The following is an 18727-nucleotide window of genomic DNA, read 5'->3' on the forward strand; positions in this document are numbered from 1 at the left end:
ATTGCCAACACAAATATTATTCAAACGAGATAACATGCAAAGACTAGTTTCAGTGTTCCAGTATGAACAGAAACGTCATTGGTTGGCTATATAACTAGGATGATTATCAATGCAAAATACATTTATTACAATCATAACGATCTTGTCACAAACAGCAAGGTTTCTCCTGCCACTATCTTTAAAATTTCTAACTTCATTTGATTTATTTCCTTACAGCTAAGATCACACTGGATGAAAAACAGCCAAACCAAACCTCCTACTGTCCCCTGACAGGAAAAGAGCTTTATACTGCTGCTTGTAATCAGAGGGAAGTGGTTAAGCTGTCTGCACTTTTGCTCAGTTGAAGGGAACAATGTTTTTTTGTTTGCTTTCAGTTTCACTTTTCAGTCAAAAGACTGAAGCCAGTGTCAACATCTGAGCATTTGTGACCGACAGGCTCAAACCAGTCCTACAGTATGTAGCAACATTTGAAATGGTATTTTTTTATTACATTGGATACAAGTAGAGACTCAGAGCTACAAAATGGTTTATTTCATACACTACAGTTGAGGAACAATCTGAAAGTAATTTTGCTTTGAAAGTTAACTTGTAAACTCATTTTTGAGAAAATGGCCTTTGAATGTTTTAGTACTACTACTGGAGAACTCTTCTTTGTCTACACCCATTCAGTGTTGTTCACACCCTCTTATGCTTTAGCCCCGCCCATCTCTTCATAACGAGCAGCCTGGTGACCGAGAGGCATATTTACTTACGGTGAGAGTGAAAGAAACATAGGGGAGTGTTTGTGTGTTTTGTTACGGCGAGGAGTGGGTGGTGGGGGGTTAAGAAACTGTAAATCAAACTTGTGACACCTCACCATATACGCCCTATCTGATTATACAAGAAGCTATGGTATTGGCCATGAATTCAGTCGTTTGGAACAGGGTGCATTTTTTCCCCAATACTGGCTTACTTTTCCAATCAATTAAGCCCACAAGGTATATAAAGTATTTCTTCAATTCTCCGGTTTTGGTGCTTTCCAAGTCCAACTCTCATAAAACCCAAACTTTCCAACATTTATGTAGCCTATGACTGAAATCATTAAATGAAAAAGTATGTTCGCTGCGCTCTAGGGGGCGGGGAGTGTAGGGTGAGGGTAGGGGAGTGTCTAGTGTAGGGGGAGGGGAGTGACTCGTGTAGGGGGAGGGGAGTGTCTAGCTTATTAAGTTGGTGTTTGTTTACTGAATATTTCCGCTTTCAGTCTCTGTGGGGAGCAGGCTACTAACTCTGACAATTCAATGATGTATAAAACTTTCAGAAACAATGCCAAATTGGACTGCAGGTGAGTCAAATGATGCAGTAGGACTATAAAGGGGCACATATGACATGCATTTTGTAACTGTCGATACAGCTTTCACTGTGTTTTTCCAAATATTCAAAAGTGCATATTTTAATTCAATTTGATCCAAACAGTATGATAACTTAATAGATGTTTTTATGATGTTATTGTTGCTGTTGAAAGTCTAGTCTCATTGGTTGTGATGATCATTTCCAGAAACATTCAACGACAGCCAGAGCTTTGGAAGTTTTGGCAAATCTAGGGAAAAAGTAACGCATCCCTATGATTGTCGTTCACAACCATTTGGGAAGCCTAATCTCAGCTTGGATCAGGTAAGGAAAACAACAAACAACTCAATTCACGCAGTGTGCGTGTGTGCGTGTGTGCGTGTGTGCGTGCGTGCGTGCGTGCGTGCGTGCGTGCGTGCGTGCGTGCGTGTGTGCGTGTGTGTGTGTGTGTGTGTGTGTGTGTGTGTGCGTGACCTTTATTTTCAATACCTGTCGGCGTGGTTCCAGTTTTTTTTCTTGTTCTCTTTTGGATGTAAACAACTTCAGAGTTATGCAAATTCCTCTTCAACTCTGCATCTAATTCTAGAATAGGTGTTGATGAACTTCTACCATATTTATTTTTGCTTACAGACAATCCCAAGACTGCTGAAGAAATGTAAAAAAAAATTTTGTAAGAATTTTCTTAAGGTAAATGTAATACTTTTACAAAATTATTGATTGAACGCTTTGGTTTGTTGAATTAATCTTGAGAACTGTTATTCTATGTTATGTCAAGTCAGTGAGACACTATAGAATTCCTAATAGTTGTTCTCTGTGTAGGGACCCTCTCGGATTACCACCGTAGAAACAAGCCAGTCTCCATCTCTGGATGAGTGTAAAGCCCTAATTAGAGAACTGGCCACCGAGCTACATCGGATATCAAAGGTAGTCCTGGTTAACATTTGAACAGACACTATTACATGATCAGAAATAAAAGAGCAGTAGGGATAGAACCGTCCTGACACAGTATAACAAATATTTGCATTGCAACATCTGATTGCCATGGAACATTTTAATGAATATATATAAAATAGGGGAAGAATAGGGAAAGAATAAAGAGTTTGCATTGTAAAAGGACACATAAAAATTGCATGTGCTGCAAACACTGCCGTTCAAAACAGATAGAGAGAGAGAGAGAGAGAAGGGTCGAGGGGAACATGTAGGTGTTTTCCCTTCAACCTTTCAGTTGTATATGTGTTTTCTATCTCCATAGTATCAAGATAATTTCACCACCAGCAACGAAGATGACTACAGCCTGGCAGAGTGCCAACAGTTCATCCTACAATGGGCGGAGGAGTTGAGAATCTTACCAAAGGTACTGTTGAGAACAACCACAACAAAAAAACAGAAACATCCATTTATCCATGCAATGCTCCTGTAATGATTGTGTATGAGTGACAAACATCTGTGTTCAAAGATATCCGTGGGGCAAAGCAGGAGCTCACCAAAGCCCCTGCGTTCCTGCTGGGAGGACTATGAGGTAGAGGAGAGAACATCGCCAAAAGAGGCTGAGAGAAGACTGGCAGAAGCTCAGCGCATCGTCTCAGAATGGGCTGCAGGACTGCAGTCACGAAAACAGGTCTAACAACAAACAATTTTAAATAACCTGTGCTCATTAAGACAACAAATAAAAGCATTTCAACTTTGTAAGGTTAGTAAATTCTCATATATAATTTCTGTGTCTCTGTGTAGGACTCAGTGTGTCCAGGAGAGGATGTGTGTTCAGTCCTGCAGGATCTGGAGGGACAGTGGAAGAGAGGAAAACTACCCAACATTCTCCCTGTTATGGACTTCATCATCTGGACTGTGTTACAGGAACAACCTCAAGAGGTGTGGCATGATAGTAACCTATTATGATAGGTTTTTTTTTTAAATTTATGATGTTGGAATATATTTGAGTGATTAGTAGGATAATTCATCATTAATCATTGGTCACTTTGTCATACAGGGTTCCATCCCAGAACTGTGGCTCAAATCCAAGCAGAGGTTCAAACACTCAGGTACCTCTCGTTTAAGCACAGATATCTCTTTCATTTTCAACATGGGCTAAGATATCTATTTTATTTTCAACATGAGCTAAGATATCTCTTTCATTTTCAACATGAGCTAAGTTATCTCTTTCATTTTCAACATGAGCTAAGTTATCTCTTTCATTTTCAACATGAGCTAAGATATCTCTTTCATTTTCAACATGAGCTAAGATATCTCTTTCATTTTCAACATGAGCTAAGATATCCATTTCATTTTCAACATGAGCTAAGATATCTCTTTCATTTTCAACATGAGCTAAGATTTTCATTTTCAACATGAGCTAAGTTAACATTAGTATTACACTGACTGTAGGCCTACACAATACTTTCAGTGACCTGCACGAAACCTGTTTTTTTTAAATCATTCCTCAAACACTTTTTAATCTGCACAAAACCAATTTGATCATTCCTCAAACACTTTCTGTTTGATTAAGCAAATGCCTGCATGAATTGACCGTTCTTCAAAATGCTTTCATTTTGTCCTCAGGCTTCACGACAGTGATTCCTGAATCAGGTAAGCAGTAGGATTACAAATAAATTCAGTTGAATTCACTTTTATCAAATTACTTTTCGGTTGTAAACTCATCAGGTTTTCAAACATTGTTTTATTTCAGTATGGGACTGGATAAGCAAAGCATCAGGTAAATTAAACTACTAAACCATTATGCTATTTCAACATGACAATGGCATTTTCATTCAGAATTGTTTTTCATATTTTTGTTTCACGCACCAAAAAAATATGTTACATTATGCAAATCAAAAGTCTTGTCAATTTCATTTTTTTTTTACCTACAGTTGACATCCTCTTGGACCCTGAATCAGCCAATCCAGATTTCATAGTGTCCAACAATCAGAAACGTGTGAGAGTGGGCAAAATAATAGAGAGTAAACATAATCCTAGAGACAGATACCATCACTGCCTCGCATCTCACAAGTATGACGGGTGGTGGTGTGCACTGGGAACACAGGGCTTTACCAAGGGTAGGCATTACTGGGTGGTGGGGGTGGACGGGAAGACAGACTGGAGGATAGGGATAGCTAGGGAGTCTGCACCAAGGAGAGGCTTCATTGAACTGAACACATCAACAGGATACTGGACACTACGGATGCAGGTCAGTGTGCTGAAGGCTCTAACTGTTCCGGCTGTTGATATCAACATTCCAGAACATCTCAAGAAGATTGGGGTCTACCTTGACATTGAGGAGGGGCAGCTCTCCTTTTATGACGTTGTAAGACGCAGCCATATCTACACCTTCAATGACACGTTTTCTGAACAGGTTTATCCAGTCTTTGGCACAGTAGAGACAGACAGAGACCTTATCATACTGTAGTACACAGCTAAATGGAAAAGAAAAGTCACAGAAGTTATTGAGGATGTCTCATGACTAAGAACCAACCGAGACCACCCTAGACAACCGTAGACTACCCTAGACCACCCTAGACTACCCTAGACAACCGTAGACAACAATAGACCACCCAAGACCACCCAAGACCACCCAAGACCACCCAAGACCACCCTAGACCACCCTAGACCACCGTAGACCACCGTAGACCACCCTAGACCACCGTAGACCACCCTAGACCACCCTAGACCACCCTAGACCACCCTAGACCACCATAGACCACCCTAGACCACCCTAGACCACCCTAGACAACAGTAGACAACCGTAGACCACCCTAGACAACCGTAGACCACAGGCCATCATGTGATGACATCCCCATAATTTTAACATTGACATTTTGGGGGAAATTACTCTGCCCACTATGGCACCAATTATGCAAAAAAAAATACACAACTAATTCCATACATGACATGGTGTAAATAATATTTAGTAACTTTGATCTGTTCTCTTCCATCGCCAAGCACAGCAGGCCGATGGTAATCCATAATGGTGACCATTTTTTATCCTTAATCCAGTTAGAAATCAGCTGTTTGCTGGAGTCTATCTTTCTAAAGAGTGTCTGCATTATGATTAATGAAGCTGTATCTTTCTTTATGACTTGGGAAGTTTTTACTTTCTGAATTTGAATGATAATGTGACATTAGATGTCTTACTAGAATTTCATCAGTTGAGGTTAGCTACAGTAATTATTTTTTATTTTTTCATACTTCCTCAATGAGTTTGTACAGTACTGAAGGTACAGAAGATAAATATGTATGTTTATTCTTTGCACTTTCTTTGCACTTTCCACATTCTGTTATTCTTTAAAGTATGGATTTAACAGAACATATTTTAGTATCTTGGCTTCCTTGGTTTGATGTTTTATTTCAGCTCATGAAACATGGGACCAACACTTTACATGTTGTCTTTAAATTTTTTGTTCAAACAGACCGTTTGAAGAATTTAATTTAATTTTTTTAATTTTTTAAACACTTTTTTTTGGTTTCGACATGATTCCATATGTGTTATTTCATAGTTGTGATGTCTTCAATATGTGAATGTGATGTGAAGCTTGGCCTTCAGGTCAAATAATTCTACAATGTAAAAATAAAGAAAAACCCTTGAATGAGTAGGTGTGTCCAAATGTTTGACTGGTTCTGTATATATATATATGAATGCCGATTGAGGAGTTGGCAGCGGAACTTTGTTTGATTCAACATCTCAATGAAGATACATGGCGTACCCGTCTTTCAAAGCATTGCTGACTCAGATCTTACAACACCTGGATAGGTATTTCACTTCTCAGCATCTTACCCAATCATTATTTATTTATTTTTTTTTTAAATTTTACCTTTATTTTACTAGGCAAGTCAGTTAAGAACAAATTCTTATTTTCAATGACGGCCTTGGAACAGTGGGTTAACTGCCTGTTCAGGGGCAGAACGACAGATTTGTACCTTGTCAGCTCGGGGATTTGAACTTGCAACCTTTCGGTTACTAGTCCAACGCTCTAACCACTAGGCTACCCTGCCATTATAGCGACCTGGCAGTTGGTGACGTGTCAAGCAAACATTGAGCCGGGGAACGTGACCACAGCTAAACCTAGGGTAGGTCAAAACAAGGTGGGGTGGAATTATGGGGGAATTTTCTGGAAGTTATAGCTCATTTACTGTAGTTTTACACAATTCAAAAACTCGAAAATGCTATTTGGAAAACAACAAAATGAACATGAATTATCGATGTACAGTGTACAGTGCATTTTGGAAAGTATTCAGACCCCTTGAATTTTTCCACATTTCGTTAGGTTACAACCTTATTCTAAAATGGATTAAATTGTTTTGTTTCTCCCCCTCATCAATCTACACACAATACCCCATAAAGCAAAAACAGGTTTTCAGGAAATTTTGCAAATGTAAAACCCCCCCTGGAAATATCACATTTACATAAACATTCAGACCGTTTACTCAGTACTTTGTTGAATCACCATTGGCAGCGATTACAGCCTCCAGTCTTCTGGGTGATGCTACAAGCTTGGTACACATGTATTTGGGGAGTTTCTTCCATTCTTCTCCACAGATCCGCAAGCTCTGTCAGGTTGGATGGGGAGCGTTGCTGCACAGCTATAATCAGGTCTCTCCAGAGATGTTCGATCGGGTTCAAGTCCGGGCTCTGGCTAGGCCACTGAAGAACATTCAGAGGCTTGTCCCGAAGCCACTCCTGCGTTGTTTTGGCTGTGTGCTTAGGGTAGATGTCCTGTTGGAAGGTTTTTATCAGGGATCTCTGTACTTTGTTCCGTTCATCCTTCCCTCGATCTTGACTAGTTTCCAAGTCCCTGCTGCTGAAAAACTTTCCCACAGCATGATGCTGCCACCACCATGCTTCACCGTAGGGATGGTGTCAATTTGCCTCCAGATGTGAAGCTTGGCCTTCAGGTCAAATAATTCAATTTTGGTTTCATCAGGCAGGAACATCTTGTTTCTCATGATCTGAGAGTCTTTAGGTGCCTTTTGATAAACTCCAAGCTGGCTGTCATGTGCCTGTTACTGAAGTGTGGCTTCCGTCTGGCCACTCTACCATAAAGGCCTGATTTATGGAGTGCTGCAGAGATGGTTGTCCTTCTAGAAGGCTCTCCCATCTAAACAGAGGAACTTTTGAGCTCTGTCAGAGTAACCATCGGGTTTTTGGTCACCTCCCTGACCAAGGCCCTTCTCCCCCGATTACTCAATTTGGCCAGCTCCAGGAAGAGTCTTGGTGGATCCAAACTTCTTCAATTTAAGAATTATGGAGGCCACTGTGTTCTTGGGGAACTTCAATGCTGCAGACATTTTTTGGTACCCTTCCCCAGATCTGTGCCTAGACACAATCCTACCTTGGAGCTCTACGGACAATTCCTTCAACCTCATGGCTTGGTTATTGCTCTGACATACACCGGCAAAAGTGGGACCTTATATAGACAGGTGTGTGCCTTTCCAAATCATGTCCAATCAATTGAAATTACCACAGGTGGACTACAATCAAGTTGTGAAAACATCTCACGGATGATCAATGGAAACAGGATGCACCTGAGCTCAATTTCGAGTCACATAGCCCGTCAGGAAGTCCCATACCCAGATGCACAGGGCAGGGTTCAGACCCAGGGTCCAGAGCTAAATGATGAGCTTGGAGGGTACTATGGTGTTGAATGCTGAGCTATAGTCAATGACCAGTATTTTTACATAGGTATTCCTCTTGTCCAGATGGGATAGGGCAGTGTGCATGGCGATTGCATCGTCTGTGGATCTATTGGGGCGGTTAGCAAATTGAAGTGGGTCTAGGGTGTCACCAGGAATACAACAGGTGTAGACATTACAGTGAAATGCTTACTTACGAGCCCCTAACCAACAATGCAGTTAAGAAAATATATGAATAAGAAACAAAAGTAACAAGTGTGTCACGTAGAGTAGGCCAGAAGGCTATACTGGAAAACCTAACCTCTATCACGTAGAGTAGGCCAGAAGGCTATACTGGAAAACCTAACATCTATCACGTAGAGTAGGACAGAAGGCTATACTGGAAAACCTAACCTCTATCACGTAGAGTAGGCCAGAAGGCTATACTGGAAAACCTAACCTCTATCACGTAGAGTAGGCCAGATGGCTATACTGGAAAACCTAACCTCTATCACGTAGAGTAGGCCAGAAGGCTATACTGGAAAACCTAACCTCTATCACGTAGAGTAAGCCAGATGGCTATACTGGAAAACCTAACCTCCATCACGTAGAGTAGGCCAGAAGGCTATACTGGAAAACCTAACCTCTATGATGTAGAGTAGGCCAGAAGGCTATACTGGAAAACCTAACCTCCATCACGTAGAGTAGGCCAGATGGCTATACTGGAACACCTAACCTCTAATTTAAAAAATTTAAATAAAAAAAAATACAACAAAAAAAACAATGCTGCCCCATTCACAGCTCAATCCAAAATGGCCTCTCCATGACCTGAAAGAGAGGCTCCTTTTGTAGGGCTAGCCCCTCCCCTCAGAACAATTAACCCTAATTAATTAAGCAATTAAGTGAACATACTAAAGTGTATACATTGCAACATGTTTTTTTAAACAATATCACCACATAACATTTACAAAATTACATCACTACTGACAGTGTCTTTCAATATGCCCATTTACATGAATGAGCCATTTGGGACAGGCACTACAAAGTCAGCCTGACTCCCTTTGCTCGGGTCCTTATCCAGCATACCCGGAAGCTAAAGAGAGAGAGAGAGAGAGAGCAACAGAACAGAACAGAACAGAACAGAACAGAACAGAACAGAACAAGCAAACAAACAAACAAACAAACAAACAAACAAAGCGCTCATCCACAACATAGATAAGTATTATACATATTGCTTATATTAAATATGAACATTGACAGAAGTGTGAATTAAGACAGAAGTTAATTTGTCTGTCGACCCACGTTTACATTTACATTTAGCAGGGAGGAGTGATGAATGTGTGCGTTAAAGAACAAAATGCTGCCCGCGGCCAGTGACGGACTTCTACATCACAAAGTAAATCAAATCAAATTTTATTTGTCACATACACATGGTTAGCAGATGTTAATGCGAGTGTAGCGAAATGCTTGTGCTTCTAGTTCCGACAATGCAGTAATAACCAACAAGTAATCTAAGTAACAATTCCAAAACTAATTTCTTATACACAGTGTAAGGGGATAAAGAATATGTACATAAAGATATGAATGAGTGATGGTGCAGAGCAGCATAGGCAAGATGCAGTAGATGGTATCGAGTACAGTATATACATATGAGATGAGTATGTAAACAAAGTGGCATAGTTAAAGTGGCTAGTGATACATGTATTACATCAGGATGCAGTAGATGATAGAGTACAGTATATACGTATACATATGAGATGAATAATGTAGGGTATGTAAAAATTATATTAGGTAGCATTGTTTAAAGTGGCTAGTGATATATTTTACATCCTTTCCCATCAATTCCCATTATTGAAGTGGCTGGAGTTGAGACAGTGTGTTGGCAGCAGCCACTTAATGTTAGTGGTTGCTGTTTAACAGTCTGATGGCCTTGAGATAGAAGCTGTTTTTCAGTCTCTCGGTCCCAGCTTTGATGCACCTGTACTGACCTCGCCTTCTGGATGATAGCGGGGTGAACAGGCAGTGGCTCGGGTGGGAGTTGTCCTTGATGATCTTTGTGGCCTTCCTGTAACATCGGGTGGTGTAGGTGTCCTGGAGGGCAGGTAGTTTGCCCCCGGTGATACGTTGTGCAGACCTCACTACCCTCTGGAGAGCCTTACGGTTGTGGGCAGAGCAGTTGCCTTACCAGGCGGCGATACAGCCTGCCAGGATGCTCTCGATTGTGCATCTGTAGAAGTTTTGAGTGCTTTTGGTGACAAGCCGAATTTCTTCAGCCTCCTGACGTTGAAGAGGCGCTGCTGCGCCTTCTTCACGATGCTGTCTGTGTGAGTGGACCAATTCAGTTTGTCTGTCATGTGTATGCCGAGGAACTTAAAACTTACTACCCTCTCCACTACTGTTCCATCGATGTGGATAGGGGGGTGTTCCCTCTGCTGTTTCCTGAAGTCCACAATCATCTCCTTCGTTTTGTTGACGTTGAGTGTGAGGTTATTGTCCTGACACCACACTCCAAGGGCCCTCACCTCCTCCATGTAGGCGTCTCGTCGTTGTTGGTAATCAAGCCTACCACTGTTGTGTCGTCCGCAAACTTGATGATTGAGTTGGAGGCGTGCGTTGCCGCGCAGTCGTGGGTGAACAGGGAGTACAGGAGAGGGCTCAGAACGCACCCTTGTGGGGCCCCAGTGTTGAGGATCAGCAGGGTAGAGATGTTGTTGCCTACCCTCACCACCTGGGGGCGGCCCGTCATGAAGTCCAGTACCCAGTTGCACAGGGCGGGGTCGAGACCCAGGGTCTCGAGCTTGATGACGGGCTTGGAGGGTACTATGGTGTTGAATGCCGAGCTGTAGTCGATGAACAGCATTCTCACATAGGTATTCCTCTTGTCTAGATGGGTTAGGGCAGTGTGCAGTGTGGTTGAGATTGCGTCGTCTGTGGACCTATTTGGGCGGTAAGCAAATTGGAGTGGGTCTAGGGTGTCAGGTAGGGTGGAGGTGATATGGTCCTTGACTAGTCTCTCAAAGCACTTCATGATGACGGAAGTAAGTGCTTCGGGGCGGTAGTCGTTTAGCTCAGTTACCTTAGCTTTCTTGGGAACAGGAACAATGGTGGCCCTCTTGAAGCATGTGGGAACAGCAGACTGGTATAGGGATTGATTGAATATGTCCGTAAACACACCAGCCAGCTGGTCTGCGCATGCTCTGAGTGCGCGGCTGGGGATGCCGTCTGGGCCTGCAGCCTTGCGAGGGTTAACACGTTTAAATGTTTTACTCACCTCGGCTGCAGTGAAGGAGAGACCGCATGTTTCCATTGCAGGCTGTGTCAGTGACACTGTATTGTCCTCAAAGCGGGCAAAAAAAGTTATTTAGTCTGCCTGGGAGCAAGACATCCTGGTCCGTGACTGAGCTGGATTTCTTCTTATCGTCCGTGATTGACTGTAGACCCTGCCACATACCTCTTGTGTCTGAGCCGTTGAATTGAGATTCTACTTTGTCTCTATACTGACGCTTAGCTTGTTTGATAGCCTTACGGAGGGAATAGCTGCACTGTTTGTATTCGGTCATATTACCAGTCACCTTGCCCTGATTAAAAGCAGTGGTTCGCGCTTTCAGTTTCAAGCGAATGCTGCCATCAATCCACGGTTTCTGTTTAGGGAATGTTTTAATCGTTGCTATGGGAACGACATCTTCAATGCACGTTCTAATGAACTCGCACACCGAATCAGCGTATTCGTCAATGTTGTTGCCTGACGCAATACGAAACATGTCCCAGTCCACGTGATGGAAGCAGTCTTGGAGTGTGGAATCAGCTTGGTCGGACCAGCATTGGACAGACCTCAGCGTGCGAGCTTCTTGTTTCAGTTTCTGTCTGTAGGCAGGGATCAGCAAAATGGAGTCGTGGTCAGCTTTTCCGAAAGGGGGGCGGGGCAGGGCCTTATATGCGTCGCGGAAGTTAGAAGAACAGTGATCCAAGGTTTTGCCAGCCCTGGTGGCGCAATCGATATGCTGATACATTTTAGGGAGTCTTGTTTTCAGATTAGCCTTGTTAAAATCCCCAGCTACAATGAATGCAGCCTCAGGATGCATGGATTCCAGTTTGCAAAGAGTCAAATAAAGTTCGTTCAGAGCCATCGATGTGTCTGCTTGGGGGGTAATATATACGGCTGTGATTATAATCGAAGAGAATTCTCTTGGTAGATAATGCGGTCTACATTTGATTGTGAGGAATTCTAAATCAGGTGAACAGAAGGATTTGAGTTCCTGTATGTTTCTGTGATCACACCACGTCTCGTTAGCCATAAGGCATACGCCCCCGCCCCTCTTCTTACCAGAAAGGTTTTTGTTTCTGTCGGCGCGATGCGTGGAGAAACCCGCTGGCTGCACCGCCTCCAATAGCGTCTCTCCAGTGAGCCATGTTTCCGGGCACCGGTTAGTTGAGGTAATATGTACATGTAGGTAGAGTTATTAAAGTGACTATGCATAGATGATAACAGAGAGTAGCAGCAGAGTGAAAGAGGGGGGTAAAGCAAATAGTCTGAGTAGTCATTTGATTAGATGTTCAGGAGTCTTATGGCTTGGGGGGTAGAAGCTGTTCAGAAGCCTCTTGGACCTAGACTTGGCAGTGCGGTACTGCTTGCCGTGCGTTAGCAGAGAGAACAGTCTATGACTAGAACCTTCCTTCCTCAGGTAGAGGTGATATGATCCTTAACTGGCATCTCAAAGCACTTCATGATGACAGAAGTGAGTGCTATGGGCCGATAGTCATTTACTTCAGTTACCTTTGCTTTCTTGGGAACAGGAACAATGTTGGCTCTTGAAGCATGTGGGGACAGCAGACTGGGATAGGGAGCGATTGAATATGTCCGTAAACACTCCAGCCAGCTGGTCTGCGCATGCTCTGAGGACACGACTAGGGATGCCTTCTGGGCCGGCAGCCTTGCGAGGTTTAACACGTTTAAATGCTTTACTCACGTTGGCCTCGGAAAAGGAGAGCATTGGCAGCGGGCCGCGTCAAAGCGGGTGAAGAGGGTGTTTAGTTTGTCTGGGAGCAAGACGTCGGTGTCCACAACGTGGCTGGTTTCCCCTTTTGCAGTCCGTGATTGCCTTTCCAAATCATGTCCAATCAATTGTATTTAGAGGAAAAAGACATGCACACCTATTTAGGCGAGGTGCTGGCTAGCGGAGTGGAAAACCTGAAAATAAAGGAGAGCCGCACCCTCTAGGAGCTCAGATGCAAAAATCTAATGTCCAACGTTTCGACAGGCAAGCTGTCTTCATCAGGGTATAATCACAAACACTGCAGAGTGACTCATTTATATTGTGTCAAAAGACACACACACACACAGGTGTTGTAGTAGAAAATCGGATCAAATACAACGCATTACAGAACTTGTGAAGTCAATTCGTCTTTTTAATACAAGAATATAGCAAGCCGGGAAGGTCCATGGAACACACTCCACTTCCCAGAGCCCCGGCTCCAGTATTTATCCACATATTGCATATGAGCCCATCCCAAATGCAAATAAAGTTACATTCCAATCCGTGCATCCCGCTTGTTCAGACCAGTAACGCCCACATCTGCTTTCCGTCAGATTATGATGATAAGACCCTTGCTGTTCTTGTATTTAGCTAAATGCATTCTTTTGTTTGTGGACTATCCAGGATCAGCAGACTATGTGTCTCCTCAGTTTCTAGCATGTCCAGCTATACTAAAAATAGTTTACATTCCTCTATTTTACAGCCCTATGCTTTGGCTCTGTAATTAACTCTGTGTCCCTTTTGTGTGTGTGTCTTCATCTCCTTTAGCTATAGGGTGCCCAGCTGTTCTGGTTGCCTTCACTTCATAGGGTTGTCTAAGATCAAACAGACTTGTATCTCCCCTGTGATGTGATTGATATCTGTAATCCATCAGTTGGTCCTTTGGCTGACCCCCTCCTTATACAACCTCTGACCTTTGTATGTCCAGCTGGACTTGGCTTCTATGTGTCCTTCTCTTCATGTAGTCTGGTTTTAATGTTCAGCTATTCTGTACATCTTATGCATTTGTCTATGTGTTATATTTGCTCCCACAGTGTCTGTAATCATGGCCTAATATAATTGGTTAATTCTCAAATATTAAAATGAAATACAAAGAACATACAAAAAAACAAATGGATATCATACGATCATAGATCAAATTTAGACTACATAAGCCTACAAACAATTACAATGGCAAAGTCACAATAATCACAAGACTGGCTTCAGATCAAAGTCTACGTTGAGACCAAAGGGAGCAAGGGTCTTTAATTAAATTAAAAATCCAGGCAGCCTCGCGTTTTAATAATAAATTATCGAGGTCACCCCCTCTCCTAGGGAGGGTGACATGTTCGATGCCATATAACGCAGAGATGAAATTGAGTGGTTTGCTTCCAAGAAGTGGGCCGCAACTGGATAAGTCAAGTTTTTACACCTAATGGTGCTACGATGCTCTGAGATTTGTACTTTTAATTTGTGCTTTGTTTTACCCACATAATTACCACAAGTGGAATCCAATTAAGTTGTGGAAACATCTCAAGGATGATCAGTGGAAACAGGATGGACCTGAGCTCAATGTTACATCTCATAGCAATAGGTGTGAATACTTATGTAAATTATTTATTTCCGTTTTCTATTTTTCATGAATGTTCTGACATTTCTAAAAAGCTTTTTTCATTCTTGTCATTATGGGGTATTGTGATGTCATTATGGGGTAGTGTGATGTCATTATGCTGTATTGTGATGTCATGGTGGGGTATTGTGTGTAGGTTGATGAGGAAAAACATGTATTTAAAACAGCTTGCCGCGAATGCAAACTATGCCAGATAAATCATACACATGCATTGAAATCAAAGAATATTTCTTCACCCTATGTCAAAATGAGTAGAGTTATAGGGAATATTTTTTCACATCTGGGTACACAGATCCACGAGCAACTGCGTCCCCTTATGATGAGGTCAGATATTTTTTGTGGCCCCCCACCACCATCAAAGCTGCCCATCTCTTGACCGACAAAGCAAACTGGCACTCTCTGCTTTTTATATTTGAATGAAAAGGTGATGCATGCTGGGGGCTTCTCTCCGAGCGATGAGCCGCATGGTCCTAAAGCCAGGCAACTAACATGCTAAACAGCCCTTGCAATTTAATCGGGATTAGAATGATTCTAGTCCCCAAAAAATTGGGGGGGGGGTCTTGAGCTAGGGTATGCGACTGCTATACTCTACCATACCCAACTGATGCGGTCTAAGATACTGCATCTCAGTGCATCTCAGTGCAAGAGGCGTCACTATAGTACCTGGTTTGAATCCATCCAGGCTGTATCACATCCGGCCGGGATTGAGAGTCCCATAGGGCGGCGCACAATTGGCACAATGTCGTCGGGGCTTGGTCGGAGTAGGCCATCATCGTAAATAATCATTTGTTCTTAAATGACTTGCCTAGTTAAATGAAGGTTAAATAAAACATGTATTAAAAAAATGCCTCTGCATGCAGTTTCAAGTCTGGCTTGAGAATGGATCACTAACCTTTGATGATCTTCATCAGATGACACTCATAGGACTTCATTTTACACAATACATGTATGTTTTGTTCGATAAAGTTCATATTAATATCCAAAAATCTCAGTTTACATTGGAGCGTTACGTTCAGTAATGTTTTGCTCCCAAAACATCCAGTGATTTTGCAGAGAGCCACATCAATTTACAAAATACTAATCATAAATGTTGATGAAAATACATGTGTTATGTATGAAACTTTAGATAAACTTCTCCTTAATGCAACCGCTGTGTCAGATTTCAAACAAGCTTCCCCGAAAAAGCACACCATGCAATAATCTGAGTACAGCGCTCAGACAACAAAACAAGCCATACAGATATCTGCCATGTTGTGGAGTCAACAGAAGTCAGAAATAGCATTATAAATATTCACTTACCTTTGATGATCTTTATCAGAATGCACTCCCAGGAATCCCAGTTCCACAATAAATGTTTAATTTGTTCGATAAGGTCCATCATTTATGTACAAATACCTCCTTTTTGTTTGCGTGTTTAGTACACAATCCAAACTCACGAGGCGCGGGCAAGTCCAGGCGATATTTCAGACAAAAAGTCATATCACAGTTCGTAGAAACATGTCAAACGAAGTATAGAATCAATCTTTAGGATGTTTTTATCATAAATCTTCAATAATGTTTCAACCGGAGAATTCCTTTGTCTGTAGAAATGCAATGGAATGCAGGTCACTCTCACGAGAGCGTGTGTGATCAGCTCATGGCACTATGCCAGATCCCTGACTCGATCATCTCTCATTCCCCCCTCCTTCACAGTGGAAGCCTCAAACAAGGTTCTAAAGACTGTTGACATCTAGTGGAAGCCGTAGGAAGTGCAATATGACCCCAAAGACACTGTATATCCAATAGGCAATGACTTGAAAAACTAAAAACCTCAGATTTCCCACTTCCTGGTTGGATTTATTCTCAGGTTTTTGCCTGCCATATGAGTTATGTTATACTCACAGACATCATTCAAACAGTTCTAGAAACGTCAGAGTGTTTTCTATCCAAATCAACTAATAATATGCATATATTAGCAACTGAGCCTGAGTTGCAGGCAGTTTACTCTGGGCACGTTATTCATCTAAGCTACTCAATACTGCCCCCCAGTCCCAAAGAAATGTTACGACAATAACAGCTTACAGACTGTAGGCAATTAAGGTCACAGTTATGAACACTTAGGACACTAAAGAGACCTTTCTACTGACTCTGAAAAACACCAAAATAAAGATGCCCAGGATCCCTTCTCATCTGCATGAATGTGCCTTAGGCATGTTGCAAGGAGGCATGAGGACTGCAGATGTGGTCAGGGCAATACATTGCAATGTCCAGACTTTGAGACACCTAAGACAGTGCTACAGGAAGACAGGACGGACAGCTGATGGTCCTCACACCTGCGGGACAGGTACAGGATGGCAACAACAATCTGCCTGAGTTACACCAGGATTGCACAATCCCTCCATCAGTGCTCAGACTGTCTGCAATAGGCTGAGAGAGGCTGGACTGAGGGCTTGTAGGCCTGTTGTAAGGCAGGTCCTCACCAGAAATCACCGGCAACAACATCGCCAATGGGCACAAACCCACCGTGCTCTTCACTGACGAGTCACGGTTTCGTCTCACCGGGGGTGATGGTCGGATTCACGTTTATTGTTGAAGGAATGAGCGTTACACCGAGGCCTGTACACTGGAGCGGGATTGATTTGTAGGTGGAGAGTCTGTCATGGTCTGGGTAGGTGTGTCACAGCGTCATTGGACTGAGCTTGTTGTCATTGCAGGCAATCTCAATGCTGTGTGTTACAGGGAAGACATCCTCCTCCCTCATGTGGTACCCTTCCTGCAGACTCATCCTGACAGAACCCTCCAGCATGACAATGCCACCAGCCTTACTGCTCGTTCTGTGCGTGATTTCCTGCAAGACAGAATGTCAGTGTTCTGCCATGGCCAGCGAAGAGCCCGGATCTCAATCCTATTGAGCACATCTGGGACCTATTGGATTGGAGGGTGAGGGCTAGGGCCATTCAACCCAGAAATGTCTGGGAACTTGCAGGTTTCTTGTTGGAAGAGTGGGGTAACATCTCAAAGCCAGAATCGGCAGATCTGGTGCAGTCCACGAGGAGGAGCTGCGCTACTTAATGTCGCTGGTGGCCACACCTGTTACAAGACTGTTACTTTTGATTTTGACCCCCCTTTGTTCAGGGACACATTATTCCATTTCTGTTAGTCACATGTCTGTGGAACTTGTTCAGTTTATGTCTCAGTTGTTGAATCTAGTTATGTTCATACAAATATGTACACATGTTAAGTTTGCTGAAAATAAATGTAATTGACAGTGAGAGGATGTTTCTTTTTTTGCTGTACATGTACTGTACTTGTGCACCTCAGGTTTCAACTCCGGTTGCATGGCCTTAACTTATGTATGGAATACTGTGTAAAAGTACTGTGTAAAAGTATATAAAGTTAATGTACTGGTGTGAAGGCATTTGGGCAGTGGTGTAAAGTACTACTTACAGTGCCTTGCGAAAGTATTCGGCCCCCTTGAACTTTGCGACCTTTTGCCACATTTCAGGCTTCAAACATAAAGATATAAAACTGTATTTTCAAAATTCAGTAAGTCAAATACCAAACATCACACATACAACTGATGTCTCTCCTGAGTTCTGCAAAATAGGAAAAGTCCAGCCCTAGTGATGTCACTGCATACGTCATTACCTTCTACCCAACAGACCAAGCCCGTGCATACACAGCTATACAAACTTGCAAGAGAGATACAATAGTTCCAGTGTTTTCTAAGGGCTCAGCAGTAAATGTTGATTTATAGAGCTATGTCTGACACGTCCCATATCTCTTTTACTCCCCTGCAGGGTTCTGTGTTTATCTTTGAAGTGCTTCCTCACAGACCCCATGCAATAACACACACATCTCTCAGACCTTTTCTTTATAAGAGGCAGAGACTAGAAAAGAACTGTGAAACCATTTAAAACCTTATAATGCATATATATATATATATATAGTTCATCTGTAGTCTAGGACCCTATAAATGTTTTGGGGGATGGGTCTTATAACCCTTCCAATTCTATTAATATAACATAAGCATGATCAATTATTATAATACATCAAACATTGTGTAGCCCTTATCATGACCCCAATTTGACCCCATCACTACACAGAAGATCGTACAACATTATTGCCTGATGATTTTCTGAACATCCCAATACTTTTCAGATTCATTTCAGTCACATCA

General features: G+C 42.4%; 1 protein-coding gene across 1 annotated transcript; it reads left to right on the forward strand.

Annotated features, from left to right (window-relative positions):
• Positions 1-1211: 1211 nt before the first annotated feature.
• LOC135518912 (E3 ubiquitin-protein ligase TRIM7-like) lies at positions 1212-5907 on the forward strand. The gene is made up of 11 exons (XM_064943858.1): positions 1212-1321; positions 1535-1650; positions 1957-2013; positions 2146-2250; positions 2579-2680; positions 2783-2944; positions 3058-3195; positions 3314-3365; positions 3883-3909; positions 4010-4036; positions 4191-5907. The coding sequence occupies exons 1-11, from the start codon at positions 1303-1305 to the stop codon at positions 4724-4726; spliced, it is 1341 nt and encodes a 446-aa protein (XP_064799930.1). The 5' UTR covers positions 1212-1302; the 3' UTR covers positions 4727-5907.
• The last annotated feature ends 12820 nt before the right edge of the window (positions 5908-18727 follow it).

Source organism: Oncorhynchus masou, chromosome 29 (assembly GCF_036934945.1).
Source record: "Oncorhynchus masou masou isolate Uvic2021 chromosome 29, UVic_Omas_1.1, whole genome shotgun sequence".
Taxonomy (NCBI): domain Eukaryota; kingdom Metazoa; phylum Chordata; class Actinopteri; order Salmoniformes; family Salmonidae; genus Oncorhynchus; species Oncorhynchus masou.

Coding starts and splice junctions, on each gene's coding strand:
- LOC135518912 (XM_064943858.1), top strand. Junction 2,681..2,782: donor AGTTGAGAATCTTACCAAAG/GTACTGTTGAGA, acceptor CTGTGTTCAAAG/ATATCCGTGGGGCAAAGCAG. Junction 2,945..3,057: donor GACTGCAGTCACGAAAACAG/GTCTAACAACAA, acceptor GTCTCTGTGTAG/GACTCAGTGTGTCCAGGAGA.